The sequence below is a fragment of the Apodemus sylvaticus genome, chromosome 7, assembly GCF_947179515.1.
Source record: "Apodemus sylvaticus chromosome 7, mApoSyl1.1, whole genome shotgun sequence".
Lineage (NCBI taxonomy): Eukaryota > Metazoa > Chordata > Mammalia > Rodentia > Muridae > Apodemus > Apodemus sylvaticus.
The window spans coordinates 21,727,675-21,747,326 of record NC_067478.1 but is presented as its reverse complement, the minus strand read 5'-3'; the positions used below and the strand labels follow the sequence as shown (position 1 = coordinate 21,747,326).

At 45.2% G+C, this 19,652-nt stretch overlaps 1 protein-coding gene across 1 annotated transcript in view; it reads right to left on the bottom strand.

Moving 5' to 3' along the window:
• The window catches only part of Ephb1 (EPH receptor B1), a 451,676-nt gene that overhangs the window by 59,743 nt on the left and 372,281 nt on the right, over positions 1-19,652 (bottom strand). Inside the window, exon 10 of the mRNA XM_052187529.1 lies at positions 8,483-8,605. Within this exon, the coding sequence (XP_052043489.1) occupies positions 8,483-8,605 (123 nt within the window). The remainder of the gene's footprint in view (positions 1-8,482; positions 8,606-19,652) is intronic.

Sequence of the window (19,652 nt, the reverse complement as noted above, 5' to 3'; positions counted from 1 at the left end):
ACAGCCAGGAACACGGTGTAGTCTCTATTGGTGTGTTGTGTGGAGAGAAAGAAACGGAGGAGGAGGGAGAACAAAGAAGCATGGTACTGAGAAGCTGTCTTCCCCAGGACATGGCAGATGAGATTACATCTCTGACTGACAAGCGTCACTCTGCTGTTTGATCTTTATGGCTAACTGCTCCACAAATCAGTGCCTCTAAGACTGAAGCTTCAGATTATATCTTCTGCGGGGTCTCATCTCATTCTCTGAGAGTCAGAAAATAAAAGCGTGCTCTCCTTGGTAAGGAGAGGAGGGTGTTGTCACTGGTGACTTCAGTGCTCAGAAATCTATTCTGCAGTGGCATAAAGAATGGGGACTCTGGGAAATTAGTTCCTTTCCTTTCCAGTTTGAAGAGGAGGGAGAGATAGGGAGAGGATGAGATACAGGGAGGGAGAGGAGGAGGGGGAAAAGAAGAGGGAGAGGGACTTACTAGTCTCTGAGCCAGGAGGCTCTCAAAGCACCAACTGCAAAATAAGTCACTCAGTATCAAGGCCCTCTTCAGAGGTATCCCATAATTAAGCTTCCCTCTAGTGGGAAGGTGGTCCAGAGGAGCTGAAGGGGTTTACAGCCCCATGGGAAGAACAATGATGTGGGCCACCCAGATGCCTCAGGACTCCCAGGGACTAAACCATCAACCAAGAAGTACACATGGTTCCAGCCAAAAATGTGGCAGAGGAATGCCTTGTCGGGCATCAGTGGGAGGAGTGGTCCTTGGTCAGGTGAAGGCTCAATAGATGCCCCAACAAAGGGAAATCAAGGGGAGGGAGGTGGGAGTGGGTTGGGTGGAGGGGCTTATACCTGCAGGCAGGGGGTGGGAGGAGGGGTGGGGGTCTTTTAGGGAGTGGGAAAACGGGGAAATGTTTTACCATTTGAAATGTAAATGAAGATAATATTCAATTTTTTTACAAAAAGGTTCCCCCTAAGGCAGGTGGAGGAGGGAGCTTCAAGTCCACTCCAGCCTGAAAGCAGTGGACACTGGGTTGGTGTCTCCAGTACTGTAGTGAACGTGCTGATCACATTAGAATCACACCTTTTTCATTTCTTAATAAAATTATTTCAGCACATCAAAGTTTGAATAAAAACTGGTTCAGTTTGATAGTGTCTGTGGTTGGTTATTTTTTGAGAAGACTTACCTACAGTAGGTGTAGCCAGCCTAATCTTAGTAAGGGGAGACTTCTATCGGCTACTGACCTGGGTCCTCTCCCAGAACCTCAAGTCTGTTTACTCGGGCCCAGCCCCTGCATTAAGCCAGCATGGAGGCCAAGGACACTCAGTGGCTCTCAGTGTGTCGTATCCAGCATCTGTATCTGGAACTTGTTAAAAGATGCAGATTCCCAGAGACCCAGCAGATCTATTAGATCGGAGACTTGGTGGGTAGAACCCTGGAATCTGGATGTTAGCTCATTTCCACTTGATTCGGATGCCCGACTCTCCTCTGGGAAGTGCTTTCTTTAAGGCTGTCAGCGCATGCCTTCTAGCTGGTTCTCCTGACAGACCTCCCAGACAGCTGGGGGAAACTATTCCTTACAAGGTACAGCCTTGCCAAAGCCTCTTTCCTACCTTCCTTGACAAAATGAGCAAGAGAGAAACAGTGTTTCCGGCAGCGTCAAATGCCTCAACTATTATATATAAAATCAGAAGGGTGAGAGTTTTCAATTCTTGAAAATGAAACATCCAGCCTGCTAGCAGGTATTTCAAGCTGCAGTTATTGGCTGTGTGCAGCAGGAATCTACACCCACAATTGCACCCTCCCCACTCCCAGAAGCATTTCAAAGTCTTAAATTGCCTTGGGGAAAAATGGAAAGCAGAAATCCTAGTTACTAATTCAGGCATACATTCGATATGGAACTTTTAAAGAATAAGTTTAAGCTAGGTTTGGAAGAATGGTTTCAAGCAAGGTTCCACACAATAGCCTGTGCAGGATAAGTAGCTTATAACTAAACACAAGAGTGATAAGGCTCACATCTGACCATCTCCTGACCATGTGCAGAGGACAGACATTACTAATTGAGTACAGCCATTTTCATCCTTTTGACAGAGTTCCTCTGATGTCCATTACCCAGGCTGCTATATTCTATAAGTGCATGAGACAGACTGGCTTCAGGGACACAGCATTCACAGAATGTAATAATGAGATGGTGATGGCAAAAGGGACTTATCTTTTTCTGTAATTCTTTGTCATCGTTAGACAACAATGTGCTTCTGTAGCATGTATGTATTTCTGTGTTTATGTATGTATTCATGTATAAGATTACCTAGATTGTACATACATCTATATAATTTTCATGATGTAATTAAGCATATATAAGTATAAATAAAAAATGTACGGGCCTCTATTGTCCTTCTTAGGGCACACTTAGAATGAGAACAGAGATAGAATGTGTGTGTCCTACGAAGGACATGCTTTTTCCAGGGACTATCAGACAGTCTTCATAGTACTACCATAATGGATAATGAATTGGAAGGCAGTATTGTAATTCCCAGCAAAAAGGGCCTAAGTATTCCAACTGCTAGGCAGTTTACCATCAGAAGCAATGACTATGTATTTAGCTGCTTTTTTCCACCACAATGAAAGTGGCAGTGGGTGCAGGGGTTTCATTTACCAGCTCTGGATCAGCTACATCTGAGTTTAAATTGTAGCTGCATCATTAACTCGAGGGCAGCACAGCCCACAGCAAGCCATCCTCTGCATGTTGATTTCCTCGCCAGTCTAGAAAACCCATACACACGTAAACATCATCTCTGACTCACGGGCCAGTACAAGGACTAAATGCACAGCACCTGTGAAGTATGCAGGGTGGCGCCAGGCACACTGCGCATGCTCAGAGGGTGCTGCACACTTTAATTGTAGTACCTGGAGAGGTTTCCATGTGTTCCTCTTCTAGAACCCTTCTTACAACCCTGATGTTGGTTACCCATCCTTATGCTCAATGATGCTGAAAGTGCCAAGTTAGCAGGGAACCTTTCTCTACAGGAATTCATCCAAAGATAACAACCACACACAGTGAGCACACATTCATTTGAATAGAGCACCCATTCTCTTACCCAGCAAGCAGCTTCTTGTACATAACCATCCATGGTGGACGGGCTATATTAGTAGCTGTTAGCAATGGGTGTCTATTCACTAAAATGCAGTCTGCACACTTTCCCCTGGATATCACCTCTAATGACATTCCTTTCTACAATTTCATGCACGTAACAGCCATATGTTTAGCCTGCTGCATCGTTGCACAGGTTGCAAACTGAGCACAGGAGTGTTTTTCATTCTGTTAAGAATGTATATGGCAGCTTATTCTCTAGATAAGCCCTGCTGATCAAAACTAACCAGAGTTCTGAAACCGACCAATGAGGTGACTCCTATTATCCACACCTATGGTTACCATAAGCTGATGGCCTCCATGAAGACCAGAGGGGCTCAATGCCTCCTCCACAAAGATGGCAGCTGACCCCGTTGTCCACATGGGGAAGGCGATAGATTGGCTTTCCCTCACCCCAGGGAGCCATCTTCAGAGTGTCCAATATGCACTGACCCTATTCCATCTCTCTAATCTCTCTCTTTCATTCCCTCAAATTGTTTAGCTCTCAAAAACATCTACCCCAGCCATGTATTTTCCTCCAAAACTGTCATCAGCTGTCATCAGCATATATGAGAAACATTTGGTTATACAACGAAATGCTACATACTAGGTCAAGTCCCAGGTTAGTGAGAGAACATGTGTTCTGTCCCTCTAATAGAACTCTGAGCCCCATGAGTATATAAAGGCTAACACAAAACAACTACGAATTAATGACATATTAATCTTCTTAAGTGGTGTTATACCTGGCTCTATAGTGGTTACTTTTTATTCCTTTGTTCAACATCCTAAGCAGCTTTAGAAGATACTTTGAAGTTACTGTGATGTGTCTGCCCCATAGCGTCCAGATTCTACTCCATTGACCTCTTCCCTCAGATAAGCAACACTGCCACACCCTAGGTACCAAGAAGCCCTACTCTGCCTTTCTAGTACTTAGTGGTCTTCATTTCTGGGCCCAACCTCCATGCCAACTGCCCCCATCAACTCTGGTCCCTCAACATCATAGTAGATGCATTTGCCACACTGCTCCAGCTTGGATATCTAGTTGTTTCCACAGCATCTCCCACCCCACTCTTTATCCCAGCATCATCCCTCTTGGGTCCTCTCCACACAGCTAGACAAAGCCCCAGTAGCTTCTCTCTAGACTTCAGAAGGCTCCATAATCTCCCTCCCATCCAACCTGCAGCAGTTACCATAGTCCACTCTCTGAACACTCTCTGAATACCAAGCTATTGCTCAGCCTGCACAGAATCCCATTTGTCCCTTGGGGAAAACATCCCTATTACAGCTGGCTCATCTCTAGGCTACCTGATCGTCTAGACCAAGCCACAACAAAAGCCTTCCTAGCAGTGCTGTCTCTGCTCTTGCTCCCTCTAAGCTGATTGGTCCACCTCAGTGGTCACTTGCATGTCTCTTCCTGGAATCCTCCCTGACAGCAAGTCTCTCCACATATCTATAAGACTATGCCCTTCCAGTAGTACCTCCTGCATCACACAACCCCTTCTTTCCTTTCCTGGAGTGTGGTACTGTGTTTTGGGCTAGAAAATAATCTCCCACTGTTAACCATTGAGTCAGTTTCGAAGCATCTACCACAGTTGTGGGCTTTATTGATGAAGGGTTTTTATTTTCTCTGAACTAAAACAGCCTCTCTTGTAAGAAGCACAACCCTTATCTCTGGTTCCATATTGGGGAAGGCTTCAAAACCCTATTTAAAATAACCCCAGGCAGGGGATGGGTCAGTACTCTTTGTACACTTGGAGTTATAGGGTGGTACGTGTCCAACTAGTAGCTCTCTCAAAAACCAAGCAGCAGAGAGGAACAAATACTCATGGCTAACAGTGTTTGCTATTTCCCATGGTGTGAATATACCCACAGTGGCCGATGGGGAGCACCGACGGTACTGCATATGGGACCGGGAAGAGGCACCCAGCGTTGGCTCATGTGAGCTACTGCGGGCAGACTCCAGCATGGCTGCACTGGAACATAATGCTCATTTTTCTCCGTGAATCACATGGGATTCCTTTTCTGTCCCTGTCTCTCTCTAATACGGTGGTTCCCACCCTTCCTAATGCTGCATCCCTTTTATACAGTTCCTCATTTTGTGGTGACCCACCTACTGTAAATTTTTCTCACTGATACTTCATAACTGTAATTTTGCTGCTGATTTATGAACTGTAATGTCAATATCTGTGCTTTCCAAGTGTCTTAGGTGACCCCTGTGAAAAAGGTTATTTTATCCCCAAAGGGGTTGTGACTTATAGGTTGAGAAAACAATTACGTTTTCCCTAATTGTTTTCAGCTTTGAAGTTTACTTCTTCGGTGGAATTATTGTGGTTAGAACGTAAACTACAACTATAGCTTCATTTACTTGAAAGCTTGGTCTCCAGCTGGTGGTGCTATTTTAAGAGTTTGGGGTAATGTGTTGCTCTTGTAGAGGGCCCACATTGGATTCCCAGTACCCACATGGTGGCTCATGGCTATCCATAGTTCCACTTCTAGGAGATCTTATGTCCTTCTTCTGTCTTCTGAGGACACTAAGCAGATCCATCGTGCAAACTACCCACATGGAAAATAAAACAAATACATTTTGAAGGGGAAATAAGAGTTGTGGCATCTTTAAGAGGTGGAGCCTTGCTGGAGGAGTGGGTCTCTAGAGGGGAGCTGTGGGGTTTGCATTCTAACCAGGTGCCCCAGGCTCCTGCTGCCCTCCCTCCATGATCATGATGTACTGTATCCCCCTTTAAGCCATAAGCCAGAGTAAACCCTTCCTGCCTTAAGATGCTTCTAGTCAAGTATTTGGTCACAAAAAGAAAAATAAGGAATAGGGGAGTCCTCCTGATCCCCAGCAACCCCAGTCCATGGAACTACACTGATCCTGCAAGGAAGGGCCCTGCAGCTTCCCTGTGCCTGCACTATGCTATGATGGGGTAAGGCAGTTGACTGAACAAGCTCACTTCCACTAAGTCTGTCAGACTTCAGAGCAGAGGAGTCATTTATTCTTCTTAGGAAACCCACGTCAGGGTATGGAAAGTATCCATTAAAAGCTTCTGGATGGAAGGAGACAGAGAAGAGGAGGAAAGAAGAGAGGGAGCGAAAGGGGGGGAAGTGAGAAAGGGGGAGGGGGAGGGAGGAGGGAGGGGTGGGAAGAGGAAAGGAGGAGATTGGTTGACTATTTTTCCTGTGTGGCTTTCACTCCCCCATCCCCAAAGTTGCAAACCAGTTTTTCCCTTCTGCCCTAATTCCTCTGGGTAACTAAGAGAACATTGTCAATTACATTGTGTAATTGTTACTTTTTCCCCTTTTGTTTAGCTACCAAGTGATCTCTTGATTAGCACAAGGGGGAGCCAGTCTTAGTCAGGCAGGGTGCTGGGGGAAATGAATGTGTTTGTAGAGTATCCTGTATTAAAATCCCCTCTGGTTGTGAATAGCCAGCTAATACCCCCAGGGATTAGCTCTGGGATGCCTCTGAATCACAAGGAGACTGGCCTTGATAGAGAGAATGGTCTGCAGGGACCAGGCAAAATTCTTAATACTGTCCTGGTGAGCATCCTGTAATCTGTTAAGTGCATCCCTCTCAATACCAGGAGAGCCTTATGAAAACCACTGACCCTCCTCTGAGCAGAATGTGCATACCCAGCAGCACCAGCAAATGCTACACACACACACACACACACACACACACAGGAAGGTGAAGGATAGAGTGGGGCCATCAATTGTCCCTTTATGGGCATTCGGCAGTTGGTGAGCTCACCCCAAATTGTAGCTCCCTGGCAGGATCATAAAGCGAGAAGGCTCTTTACTTGTCCCTTGACAAAGGCAGGAGGGGTGTTGATGTGTGCTGTCTGGGATGAAATGCAGTCCAGAACACATCACTCTAAGCACATGACATAAATAACAACATTAAAATCACTAGCACCATTACCAAGAGCCCTAACAGCAATTAATAATGCGGGCAAACAGAGTGCAGGACAGCAGGCCCGCCTCCTCGACACTCTTAAGTTTCCTGGAGAAATCAAAGCCTGTGAGAGCAGTCCAATTTATCTGGTACCCAACCTTCCAACACGTGATCCTTAAATATGTCAGTGTCTTAAGAGGGAGGGAAAATTATCGACAGAGAAGTGAGAGTCGTGGTTCAGTAAAATATTTAATGACAACCAATGGGAAATATGCAGAGACCCTGGTGAATAAGACGCTCATCAACCGGCTGGAACTCCTGAGGGTTGGTGGTGGGTGGCTGTGGTGTTGTGAAAGGAGAGTTCCAGGGCCTTCCACAGTGTGGCCAGAGGAGGGGCAAGGAGGCAGGGCTTAAGAAGATTCCAAAACATGGAGACAGTGGCTTAATGGGGTGTGCTTCTCAATGTGGCTCCCAATTTCATATGTGGCTTGGTGACCCCCTCAGTGCACTGAGAAAAGCTGTGAGAGGAAGGACTGTGACATTCCCTCTAAAGACAACAAATGAAGCGGCTGCCCGCAGGAACTGGCTTCAACATGCTTTGTGGAGTTAAAATGTTATTGGGAGTTGTCTCTCCATACCTGTCCAGTGACATGAATCAAGCACTCCGGTGCCAGGAACAGTGATGAAGACAGCCTGTGCAAAGGCTCATAAGGACTGAAGAAGCCAAGACAAAGAAAAGAGACTGGAGAAGAAAATGAAATCTGGAAGGAGACCCAGATCAACCATGTAAAGTGGTTAGTTACAAAATAATGATGTCTGGAATGTTTGGGGGTTTGTTTTGTTTTGTTTGGGTTCTTTGTTGTTGTGCTTTTTTGGTTTTTTTGTTTGCTTGTTTTTTGTTTTTTTATCTCACATTGAGACATTTCACCTACCCTATATTAATTAGGCTGGTCTATAGATAGATTGACCACATCCTATTAAAGGTAGATTGCTTTTCTAGATCAGTCTTTTGTTGTGCTTTCCTGGGGAGATTAATGAGTTCTAATCTACACTGGGATTCTATTCTGATGCCTGGTCTGGATGCAAGAGTATAAATACAGGGGGAGTCAACATTAGAGGAGTATTGTCCCAAAGCCATTGAGACATCATCGACGAGGATACTAAATCAGCTTTTTAAATAGTTTCTTCCTATCTTCATGACTAAGTACCCTACATCTCTCTCCTTATCTGGGTTGTGTGGTCTGTTTCCAGAGCTACTCTGGAATCTTTGAAAACTGGAGCCCATGTCCAGTCTGTGCTTTCCCAGGCGAGCTTAACCACTGTGACCAAGGTCCCCAATGATTCTGAGCAATATTCTTGCTCATTGTAGGTGGTCCTTACTCATCTTCTGAGGAGAAGAAAAGGCATCGAAAGTGATAGGAAGATGGTGTGTGGACAACAAGAAGACAGAGACAAGGGGAGGGAAGAACCATACCTGCTCCGATGACCTCTTCAATTTTCACAAAAGACACATCAATCTCCTTGGCAAACTCCCGGACAGCTTCATTGGGGTCCTCATAAGTGAATGGGTCAATGTAGATCTTCATCCCTGGGGAGCCTTAGTGGATGAGATAAGCAGGTTAACATCCCAGAGAAGATACGGTCACTGCTACCACGGATGTCCCCAGCACCAAGGATATTTCTGGAAGGGACCCTTCTCGTCACTGGGTGGCTGCCCCATCTTTCTTCCCCTGGATCACTCTGGTTCTCTACCCTTTATGTCTCATCCATATTTTTCCCTTTTCTCTGCTCTTGATGAAAGGTGGAACAGATTACTTATAAGTGACAGATCGGGACCAGTTCCCGCACCAGGCACTCACAGAAGGCAAAGACGCTGATTGATGCCAACCAAATGCATTAGCAGAAAAGTGGTGGTCAAATGGTAGGGTAGATATCAATATTTATCAACTTGACAACTTTCCTGAGTGGAGGCCACTGTTAAGGTTATAACTGACGGCTGTGGTCCATGGCCACAAGAGGGATGAAGATGGAGCTTGTTTTTTTAAAAAAGGAAGAAATGGCTATTAGAAAACCCTCAAGACAGAAGTGCCAACACAGTATGCCAAAAGAGAAAATGTAAGGCGAACGCTTAGAAAATATTAATACAAGAAAGAACGACGTCTACACAGGAAAAATGGGGTGGAATGAAAGAAAAATTGTAATTGAGCCCCCCATGCCTTCAGACACACTGAAGTATGAAAAAACGAATAAAATGGTGGATGAGAAATACATAAAAGAATATAGACCCTGTCACTGATGTATACAGTGCAAGATAGATAGGTGTGCTTGGGGACAAAATAGAGAATCGTCATTGCAGAAAAACTACTTTCAAAAAGTAGAGGACAGGGGACTGAAAAAGCAACTGGAACCCAAGAACAAATGGATTCATTTGAGATGCAATTTTTCAGCGTGTTCCATGTGTCATTAAGTGAAGTGTAGAAATTGTTTCCACGGTTCTGGGACAGTGAAAGGTGGGGCCCCCAAAAGACGGACTGTATGGTCTACCACCACATCCCTGCTGCCTGCTGCAGTGTACCTATAAAGCAGTCAGATCAGCAGGGGCAGGTCGTGTGGGCCTCTATGTGGGTGCTGGGAATCCAGACCAAGGCTTGGCTTCCAGTTTTAAAAACTTCATCTCAGTACCTCAGCCACACCTAATTCCCTACTGCCTCTGAGGCTTCCAGCCATGCTCCAGTTCTGTCATCTTCTATCAGAAAAACATCCAGTGCCTCTCTGAATGTCTTGATGATCACCTCCTTCTTCAGGAGAGGACTAGAAAGCCTAGCACATAATCCAAAGAAGTAAGAAAGTATATTGAAGAACAGGGGTGGGGTGGGGGTGGGGTTAAGCCCCCCCCCCAAAAAAAAACCAAGTGAAGGAAGAAACAGATTTTCCCAAAAGGTAGGCTCTTTTGTCCTTTAGCAATACTGTTCCTGGTATTCCAGACTGCTTGTTTGAAAGTAGGCAAACACACTCTAGAAGGCTTTGAGTGGTGGGATTGAGAGGTTAGGGAGGTCACTTAGTAAAATGTTCATCCTTGAAAGTGTGAGGACCTAAGATTGATCACTAACATACATGTAAAATGATGACTGTATGGCATAGACTTGTAACCCCATTGTTGGGGAGGTAGACACAGGTAGATCTCCAGGGCTTGCTACCCAGCCAGCCTGGCCTAAAATAGCAAGGCTCCAATGAGAGAGCTCGTCTCAAAAAAAAAAAAAAGATTGAATAACACAGGAGGAACAACACACAAGGTTAACCTTGGTCACTGTCCATCTAAGAAATGTGCATGCATGTGCTCATACACTTGACAAATACACGCACACACACACACACACACATGTACATACGTGAAATAGTCTACAGGCCTGATGATGACTTTGGAACACACACACACACACACACACACACACACACACACACACACTAACTAAAATCTGGACAAAGCAAGTTGAGATTCTTACCTCTGTCTATGCCTAGTCAGTTGACATCATGAAACATTAGCAACAAACTGCATGCTTCAGAACCATGCAACTGAGTTTAATAAATTATGAAAATAAAACAATCTCATAATGATGTAAATAAGTGTATGAGTTTTGTCTTGGGCCATATTTAGAGTGACTCTCGGCTGAAGGAGGCCTGTTGTACACTTGAAACATTTTACTCCCCAGGGGATAGCATGAGTGAGAGAGTTCTTTAGTAGCAATGGACTAAAGGCAAAGCAGAGATGGGGTATCACCATTTTCCTACCTGCTGTGCAGAACACGTGATGAGAAAATTCAATTGGCCAGACTGTGAGCTTATGAGACAACCAGGACAGCATTTTCCTAAGCACCAGCCCTGCTTAGGGTTCCCGTAGAAACTGTCCTAAAGGCCATGTTATAAAAGCAAAAGGCTTATCTGGGAGTATGCCAAGAAGTACACCAAAGGAAAAATGGAAATTAAGTAGGAACAGAAGGTAGAAGGTACAGGGTATGTCTATGAGTCGTTGACCTCTGGGGTCTTCACTCTGTGAGCCTGGACGGATGACCCCAGTTTCAGAATGAACCCTCCCTAGGAAAGGGAGCTGAGGTATTTCCACAGTGATTAACATAGTCAGGATGCCAGTAACAGAGGCAAGAGGGAGGCTCTAGAGCCAGAGAAAGCAGTCAGGCATAGAGACACAGATGCCGATGATGAAGGTCAGACATCACATATGGGAGGAGGAAGGACACAGATAAAACAGCACAGAAACACTCGAGATGAGGAAAAAAAGAGAGAGAGAGAGGGTAAAAAGGACACCAGGGTAGTGTCAATAAGCTGTGACCTTCCCTCCTAATTCTGTACATCCCCTGGTGCTGATATCTGTAGATGACATTAGAATCCCAAGTACTTTATTAATCCTGCATAATACAGCAAGTTGAGACTTATCTCTTATAGCAGCTTCTCCACCAATAGGGGAAATGTGACTTTCCTTTCAGCTTGCCTGTGAGAATAAAGACCCCATGACAAGTGGCAGGCCCAGCGCAGTGCCCCATGTACCGTGAAGACTTCCTGACTAATAGACTCATTAGTGTTATCAACAATTTTTTTTTCTCAGACGTGTTCAGGGAGGTAAAAAAGGAAGTGAGGCTCGGTGGGCAGTGGGGGACTAGAAGCCACTTAGGGTTATATTAGTTACTTTCAAAATAACTACCTTGTTATTTTAGATCAAGGGCTTTTAAAGATGTATGCTAAGCTGTCCTGAAGGAGTTCTTCCATGGAAACTAATTAAACAATCTAGAATGGGCTGTAATGAATGGCTTGCAAGTAAAGACATAGATGAGGATGAATGGGGAAGGATTCTGAGCTAATGAGCTTTACAGATATTGGCCCCAGCCAGTTTGGGGAAGAAGCTATTCCCAGAAGGGAGAAGGCTCATCTCTTGACAGAGCCTCTATTCTTTAGGCTGGTAATGTACCACAAAGTGCACTCAGATGGGAAACTGTCTGCCCTGTGATGATGCATGCTCTTAACTTCCCAAGAGAGGTCTAAGGAATTGAGAAGTGTGGATTCTTATGTGCATGCATTTGCACACATGTTAACATACATGTAACACCATAGCTGCTGTGCTGTGTCTGCGGGCTTTGGCTATCCTGGGGCATTTCCCAGGAGCCAAGAAAGCTGCCCTAAAGCCCAGGACTGTGATCTGCTGAACTGCCTAAGCAAAATGAATGTCCTAAATCCTATATCTAATGCATCCATTGGAATCACTCCCCATTTTTCTTGACATTGAGTAAAGGAATTGTTATATGGAGAAAGGAAACTGGGAAAGCTCAGTCAAAGTCTAAGAAATGGCTCAAACTCAGAGCCTTTCCTCTAGCCCTGCCTATTAAACGTCCAAGGCAGGAGGAAAAAGATATCATTGACCTAGGTCCTCCTGCGGCACGCAAGGGTCTCTATGTTCTAAATTAAGAGAGTGATTTGGCTAAGCCCACGAATACAACGGATCCCCTTGCAAACACCTCCACATATGATGACAGATCTCCCCAGACCATGCTCCCAAGCTCTGGCCAGCCTCTCTCAAATCCCAGAAGATGAGGAGGGGAGAAAAACGTCTTTCCTTAGGCAGAACAGGTCATTTGTCTTTCGGCTCATTTTGTGTTTCTGCATAAATCCCGCATCAGCCTGTTCCTGCTCCCACTTGCCAGTGAGCAGTTTTTAATTATCAGGAAAATGGTATTTAGTGCAATGAATCACCAGACAGTGAACAGGGAATCAAGTCAGCAGCAGAGGCAGGCACAGCCAAACCCTGGGAGACTGGGCTCAGAAGACGTTCTCTGATGGTGAATGTTGGGAAATATTTTTAGAGGCGATGATGGCAATATTAGATTAATAGACCCCCATAATACATGGTCGTTTATAGTGACTGGTGTGGCTTTCACACCATTGTTATTAATAGAATACTTTTAAAAGTGTGAGCTATGTTTGAGTTTCCATTTTTCATAGGTTCCGTATCTTTGGTATAAAAGGAGAATGCGTGGATTTAACATCTGATTGTTAGTGCTTTATTAGTAAGTACACCCCCAGGTTTCTCATCTCCTAGTTCACAAATTTCCAATAAAGATCTAATTTGTAAACCTGTTCATAGGGAACATAGCTTCACTGCTGTCTGGTGCTTTCTTGTGTGACACCAAATATTTCTGGAAACAGAAAACATACTTTCCTTCTGTCAGAGACTGTACCAGATGATCAACCAGAAGTGGCTGAAGTGAGCTCTGGGGAAACGAAGTCTTATGTGGGAGCATTTACAAGCCCTAGGAGTGCAGGACAAAACAGAGGGCTCACAGTTGCAAATAGCGGGTGACATGCCAGGACTAAGAACTAGGGGAGAATCCCACCGCCCTTGTCCAGGCATGGTGTGCATGCTGAGTTTAGAACTAACAGTAGTACCAAGCACATCTGGAGTCCAGTTGTGATCCTAGAGCTTCAGAGGTTCTGGCAAAAGCCAGCTGGCCTCTAACTGGGGGAGGGCTGCTAGAGTCCTACAGGGGAGTGTCAGAGAATAAGGGGACTCGGTCGTTTTCAGTCATTAATATACTTGTGTCCCAGCAAGCTTTGATGGTGTCATAAGGAGGCAGGGAGGTTTGCCTGCTTGTACCTCATTCTGGATCCAAGAGAGATTTTGTCACCTCTGTGATTCATCCAACTTCACCCAAGCATTTGAGCATGAAAGTGGAGCTACTTTGAAACATGTGCAATCCTTGAGGGACCACCTCTGATACTGTGCCTCAGAACACCGAGCACCCTTCCTTTTCCTCAACACTGCTAGACATCCAACAGGCACTGTGGGATCTACAGAAAAGCCAAGCTCTCAGGGTTCTTCACGCGATTGAGATGTGAAAGAGGACATAAAAGAGAAAGCTGGACAGTGTGGAATTAGGAGACCACACTCGGGGAGTGGACTATCAACACCACAAAGACCGGAGTAGGCAGAAGGTCAAGGATGCCACTCTTCAAGGTCAAAGTCCAAGAACTTGCAGAACTGGATTAAATGGAAAGGCAATAGGATGTTACCACGGAGGAGAAGTTTGGAATGCTTAGAGGCAGGTATGGCACTGGATGTGGAGGAAGGGGATTGCGGAGGTGGGAGGCAGACCAGTCTGAAACTGAGGCAGTGATGTTGACAGACAAACCTTGGGGCCCCCTGTGAGAATGTTCTGTGAAAACAAATGCCACGGGCACATAGAGCTGACCACTGTGGAGAGGGACACTGAGGGCAGAGCATTGGGGAGCTTATTTTGCTAAGGAAGGGACTGTAAGCTGGGAAAACAGATGTGAAGTGGTCTCAGTAATTACTTAAAGGTGGAAAATGGCAGTGTTTGTGCAACCAATGTGATGGACAGTGAACAACAGAAGAGGCAATAGCAAAGACCCCTGGGAAACTGCCTAACACCTCCATGCCTTGTGGGTACCAATGACCAGGACAGAGTTCTTTCTGGCAAGGATGGTCACTGCTGGACTTCAGAAGCCCTACTGGGAACCCAAGGGCAATAGCTAATGATCTTAGAGCTACTGCAGTTAACAGTTGTGAAGACTCTGGCTAGGAGCCAACAGCATACACATGGGTGACTCTGGATGGTTCGATTTATTTGACATTTAATAAACGCTGACTGTAAACTCTGCCTCCTTTTGTACCAAGGAGCCTCTCCTGTATGCCCGCAGGCCTTCCCTTATGCATGAGCCACTCTTAATACCCTAGTAAGTCTCTTTTCCAGGGTCCTCCTGCCCTGTATATTGGGTCTCAGGTGATTCCTTGGTGGAATGGGTGGGTGGTATCTTTGACATTCAGAATGCATCAACCACTGGAATGCAGTAACTTAGACATATTTCTGACTAGAACATCATCCTGTCTCTCACCTGAAGCAGGAATCTTATATGTAATGTGTGTGTGTGTGTGTGTGTGTGTGTGTGTGTATAGCATCCATTGCTACAAGTTCTCAAGCACTAGCCTCATGATAGAGGAACCTCTTTGATGGACATCTCCTGTGAATCTGGCAGCATATTATCACTGAGACACTTGCCACACCCAACCAGGCAGGCTGCTCCTGCTCAGGTGCTTTGCAGAATTTGTCTTTGAAACAAGGTCTCTAGGACAGAGTCCATGACTCTAGGTGTTCTTAGCAGCACAAAGAGTAGAGTCGATGTAAACATTTAAAACAGCAAGTGCTAAAAATGAGTGTTATTAGTATTCTTCCTCAGTAGTGCCACTGAGAGTAAGCACGTGATCAGATAGTTATTTTTTTTTTCTACACAAATAAATAGTAAGTGGGATGTCTCCCTATTTGTACTGCTTCCGTTTTGTTTCAACCTAAACACTAGGTTCCAGATTTATCCTGCTAACATTTTGTCTTGCAGATTTCAAATTAGCATTCAAAGCTGTTGGGTAGCTCTGAATTTTGATTCTGTCTTTTATGGTGTTAGTTCTGCTTCCCAACTGTTACCTACAAACTCGATCAGCATCCCCACGCTTGTGTCTGACTCGTGAAGTTTAAAAAGCAATCAAACAGTAGCAGACTGAATAGGACAAGTAGGAGAATAACGCTGGGGACCTCTCTCCTAAGGGAATGACAGTCACTAACTTACTTTCTCTCCATATGAAGACAGTCTGTATCTAGTTAACAATGCTTTCTGTTAGGAGACCATGAGATATTGTTGCCAAAATAAACACTCTCTACCCATAATTATCAAATTTACTAAATATATGGTCTAATTAAAAGAGACAAGGTCTCATAATTATTTTCTTAACCACTTCTTTTTCTGTTCCTAATGATGACAGATTCTGAGTTCACATTCCCAGCCCATGTGATTCACGGTGTCTCTGGGCATCTCTCCGGGCCTGGACTCTGCCCTCTCTCTGCCCCTTCACTTTGTCACAAGATTCAGGTGTTTTCTACTCTCAAGTGTTCTAGTTGGTTTTAATGTCTGCTTGCCACATATCAGAATCACCTGGCTGAGGAGCCTCACTTGGAAAGCATCCTAGTTTCTTTGATTGATGTGCGGATGGGCGTTACTTTTTGGTATGGGTGCAGATTAAAAAGGGTGTGGCAGAGAAGACTCACCTCACCTGCCATTTGCTTGCCTGGCTTCCCTCTCGACATTGAGTTAATCAGTCCCATTGCTGCTGCTGATTTCTATGCTAATGTTAGAACCAATGTGTCCAGGTTTTCCTTGGGACTAGGGACCAGCACTTCTCCAGGAACCTTCAGAGTTTCTGGTGCCAGACTGAGACTGCTGATGGTTCCAGCCTCAAGGACAGAGTAGTTACCAGGTTCTCAGCTTCCAGGTATGAGTCTGTTGACTGTCTGTCTGTCTGTCTGCCTGCCTGTCTGTCTGATAGTGAGTGTGTGTCTCTGTGTATGTCTGTCTGTCTATATCTGTGTGTGTGTGTGTGTGTGCACAGGTGTGTGTGTGTGTCTGCCTGTGTGTGATTATTCAACCCATTGGTTCTGTTTCTCTAGAGAACCCTAACAAATATAGGTCCATACCTCATTTGTGCTTTTTCAAAACATAAAAGTAGAGACTCTAATTTCTATCTCCTACTTGAGGTAGTTTTCTTGAGACTGATCTCCTAAAGCCTTTAATCCATTCACAAGCTCCAATCTCCCTCCCTTTATCTCTGTCCTCTTGGCCCTCAGCCAGCTCAAAAATTAGGAATGGTCTAAGTTCCCTGGACACCTGTTTGCATTTCCCAAAATGCAAACTATTCTCCTCTGTGTATAACTATTCTCTTTTAATCCAACCCCTGACACCTACATCCTGAAGTTAGATTCCTAAGCCTCCCTGCTCTACCTGGATCAAACTGCGCAAGTCATCTGTAATCGGCCAACAATGTATAGGAATTGGACCAAGAACCATGACAACAGTGTCTACCCACTCCTGAGTGTGAGACGCCTGTGCTTCTTCCTACCTAAGCTTGAATGTGAGCCCCTGGCTCAAGAGTTCTTCATCAGACTGACTGACAACACACACAGCACATTCTCTTGCCAGAGTGTCCTCCAGCAAGTGTCTTTCCACCAATCCAAATTCCCCTTTACATCTGATCTCTAGGGCAACGGTGTCAACCTGTGGGTTTCAACCACTTTGGGGGTCCCATACCAGATATCCTGTATATCCTATGTTTACATTACAGTTCATAATAGTAGCAAATTTTTAGCTATGAAGTAGCAACAAAAATAATTGTATGGTCGAGAGGTCACCACATGAGGCAGTGCATGAAAGGGTCACAGCATCGGGAAAGTTGAGAACAGCTGATCTAGGGTCAGAGATGAAAGAGGAACCAGGGCCTGAAGCAACAGGATGCTTTGCTTTCAATAACTAAATCTGCCATCCATTGACTCATTAGGAAAGATGAGACTACTGCAAACATTTCTTTTCTGTCTCTTTCTGCCTCTAACTCCCTTGTAGTATTCCCTGGACATGTCAAGGGAGACGTGTCTCCAGGCACTGGTGAACAGAAATGGATATCTGCTGCAGATATTCTGTCAGTCCCAGTCCAGGAAGCCCTCAGAGTTCCAGAAGCTGTCTACACTCCATGGAGGGTAGTACATCTGCATTCACAACTGGGCACATTTGAGCCTCCTGACTCTTAGAATGGGAGACAGAGGTGGGAACTCACAAACCACCAATCTGGGATTGGTGAAGGATAACGTCCAGGATTAGACATAGATCTGCACCCGAGACCAGGCACACTGAGCCTCTGCAACATGGAGAGAGCATGGGGTCTTCAGACAAACTCAGACGGGGCATAATCCACATCTTCAAGCCTCAAGCTTTATCCCTGAAGGAAGAGACTTGTCCTTCCTGGACTAGCATCTGTCTCCTTGAGTTAAGGTGAGCTACTAGATTAAGGTTTCCAGTATAGACACAGAGGAAACCTTCCATAGCCATTCCTTTCACCTCTGCCTGTCTGTCCCTTCCTCCCAGCCAGGCTCCTTCTTCACCAGAGCTTTACGTGTCTCTTCTGCTCTTGGTGTGCTGGGCTTTCCTCTAGCTGCATGTCCCTTTGATCATGAATCTCCAGTAGCAAAGGCTTAAAAGATGTCCAAATGAAATTCACTACATGAGAATGTGACCTTAGAGAACGCTTGGTGTGGTGTGTGTGTGTGTGTGTGTGTGTGTGTGTGTGTGTGTGTTGGGATTGGGGGCACAGGGATAGGTGTCAGGTGTTGGATTAAAAGAGAATAGTTAGGCACGGGAGAGAGACATTTAGAAATGGCTCATACTTGGAAAGTAACCTAAGAAATAATCTGAGCCTACTCTAAGAACACTACGTCCACCTAGCCACAATAAATGAAGCTCATGAATGGTGACTCCAGACATGCTCATTAGTGGTAGCAAGGACTCTGTGGCCAAAAACTTGGGTATATTTTTTAAAGAGCTTAGGAAGCAGAGACACCTCCCTCTGTGACTATATCAATGATGAGCACAGCTATTAAATGCCACTATCTCTGAACCCCTCCTCAAATCTACTGTTGAAGATCAGGGTATCTATGTGTTTCACCAATACTTCAATAAGGTCTTATGCTCCCCAGTATTTGTGAACCATCTTTCATCTATCTGGGCAAAAAAAAGCAAGCAACTTCTAGGGACAAGGCTATTGGCTCTTACTGTATGTGTGCACATGCATGGGAGTTGAGGCCAGAAGACTCCCCCCTCTCTGACTCCCACATGGGGAGCCAGGAGCATTTTAGAAACACATCTTGGTAGATCAAGTTGCCTGGAAAAGCCACCCTTCAACAGAAGGACAGACAGGCATCAGGCTGAAGTTAGCAAAAAGAACATTGCCAGTCTACCCAGCATGCCTGGGGATCCTCTGTGCCCCACCTGAGGGCTGGCACACTGTTAGAAAGAATTCTTGGCTGAGTCGCCCTGGGGCACTCTTACAAATCTCTAGAGTTCAAAACAAGATTGCATGTTTTGAACCAATCATATGTACCTGTGTGGTCCCAAGTCTTCCATTGGTCCAATATGACCATCCATAAATGTTTTACCTAAAAAGTTCATAGACCAGATATGAAATGGACACCTAGTGGTTTATCACAACAAGGAGCTGCCTGGAGCAGATGAGACTGTGCCAGATGCCCAAGATAGAGGAGACATAGAAGCAAGGGAAACGGAGCATGGGATTTGAGACAATTCTGAGGCACAGGGCTAGTACACATCATCCAAGCATCAGATACCAACGTCTGGCTTTAAGAGTTGGCCCAGGGGAGTCCTGATACCACATGGTGACTGCCCCTTACAATGCCTACCCTGTACACATCCTGGCTGCCAAAGGCTTGATTTTATATAAATCTTCAGGTGTATCTTAATCTTGGCTGAAAAGCCATATTTATAGTGTGACCTTTGTGCAGCCCAAGCTTGTCCCTTCCACATTAGAACTCGGATTCCTTCACAGCGTGATTGCAGCTATAAACACTGCATTGCTTTGGAAGGAAAGCAGACCGGTCTGTGGGAATTTTAGTCTTGGGAGCCATTTTTATGCACAGATGAAGAAACCCAGTAAACATGAGCCCGTGCTTCAGGGTATATATGTGTGTATGGTATCGGCACAAGGGGGCAGCTGAGGTGTGCTGGGGCTTAGA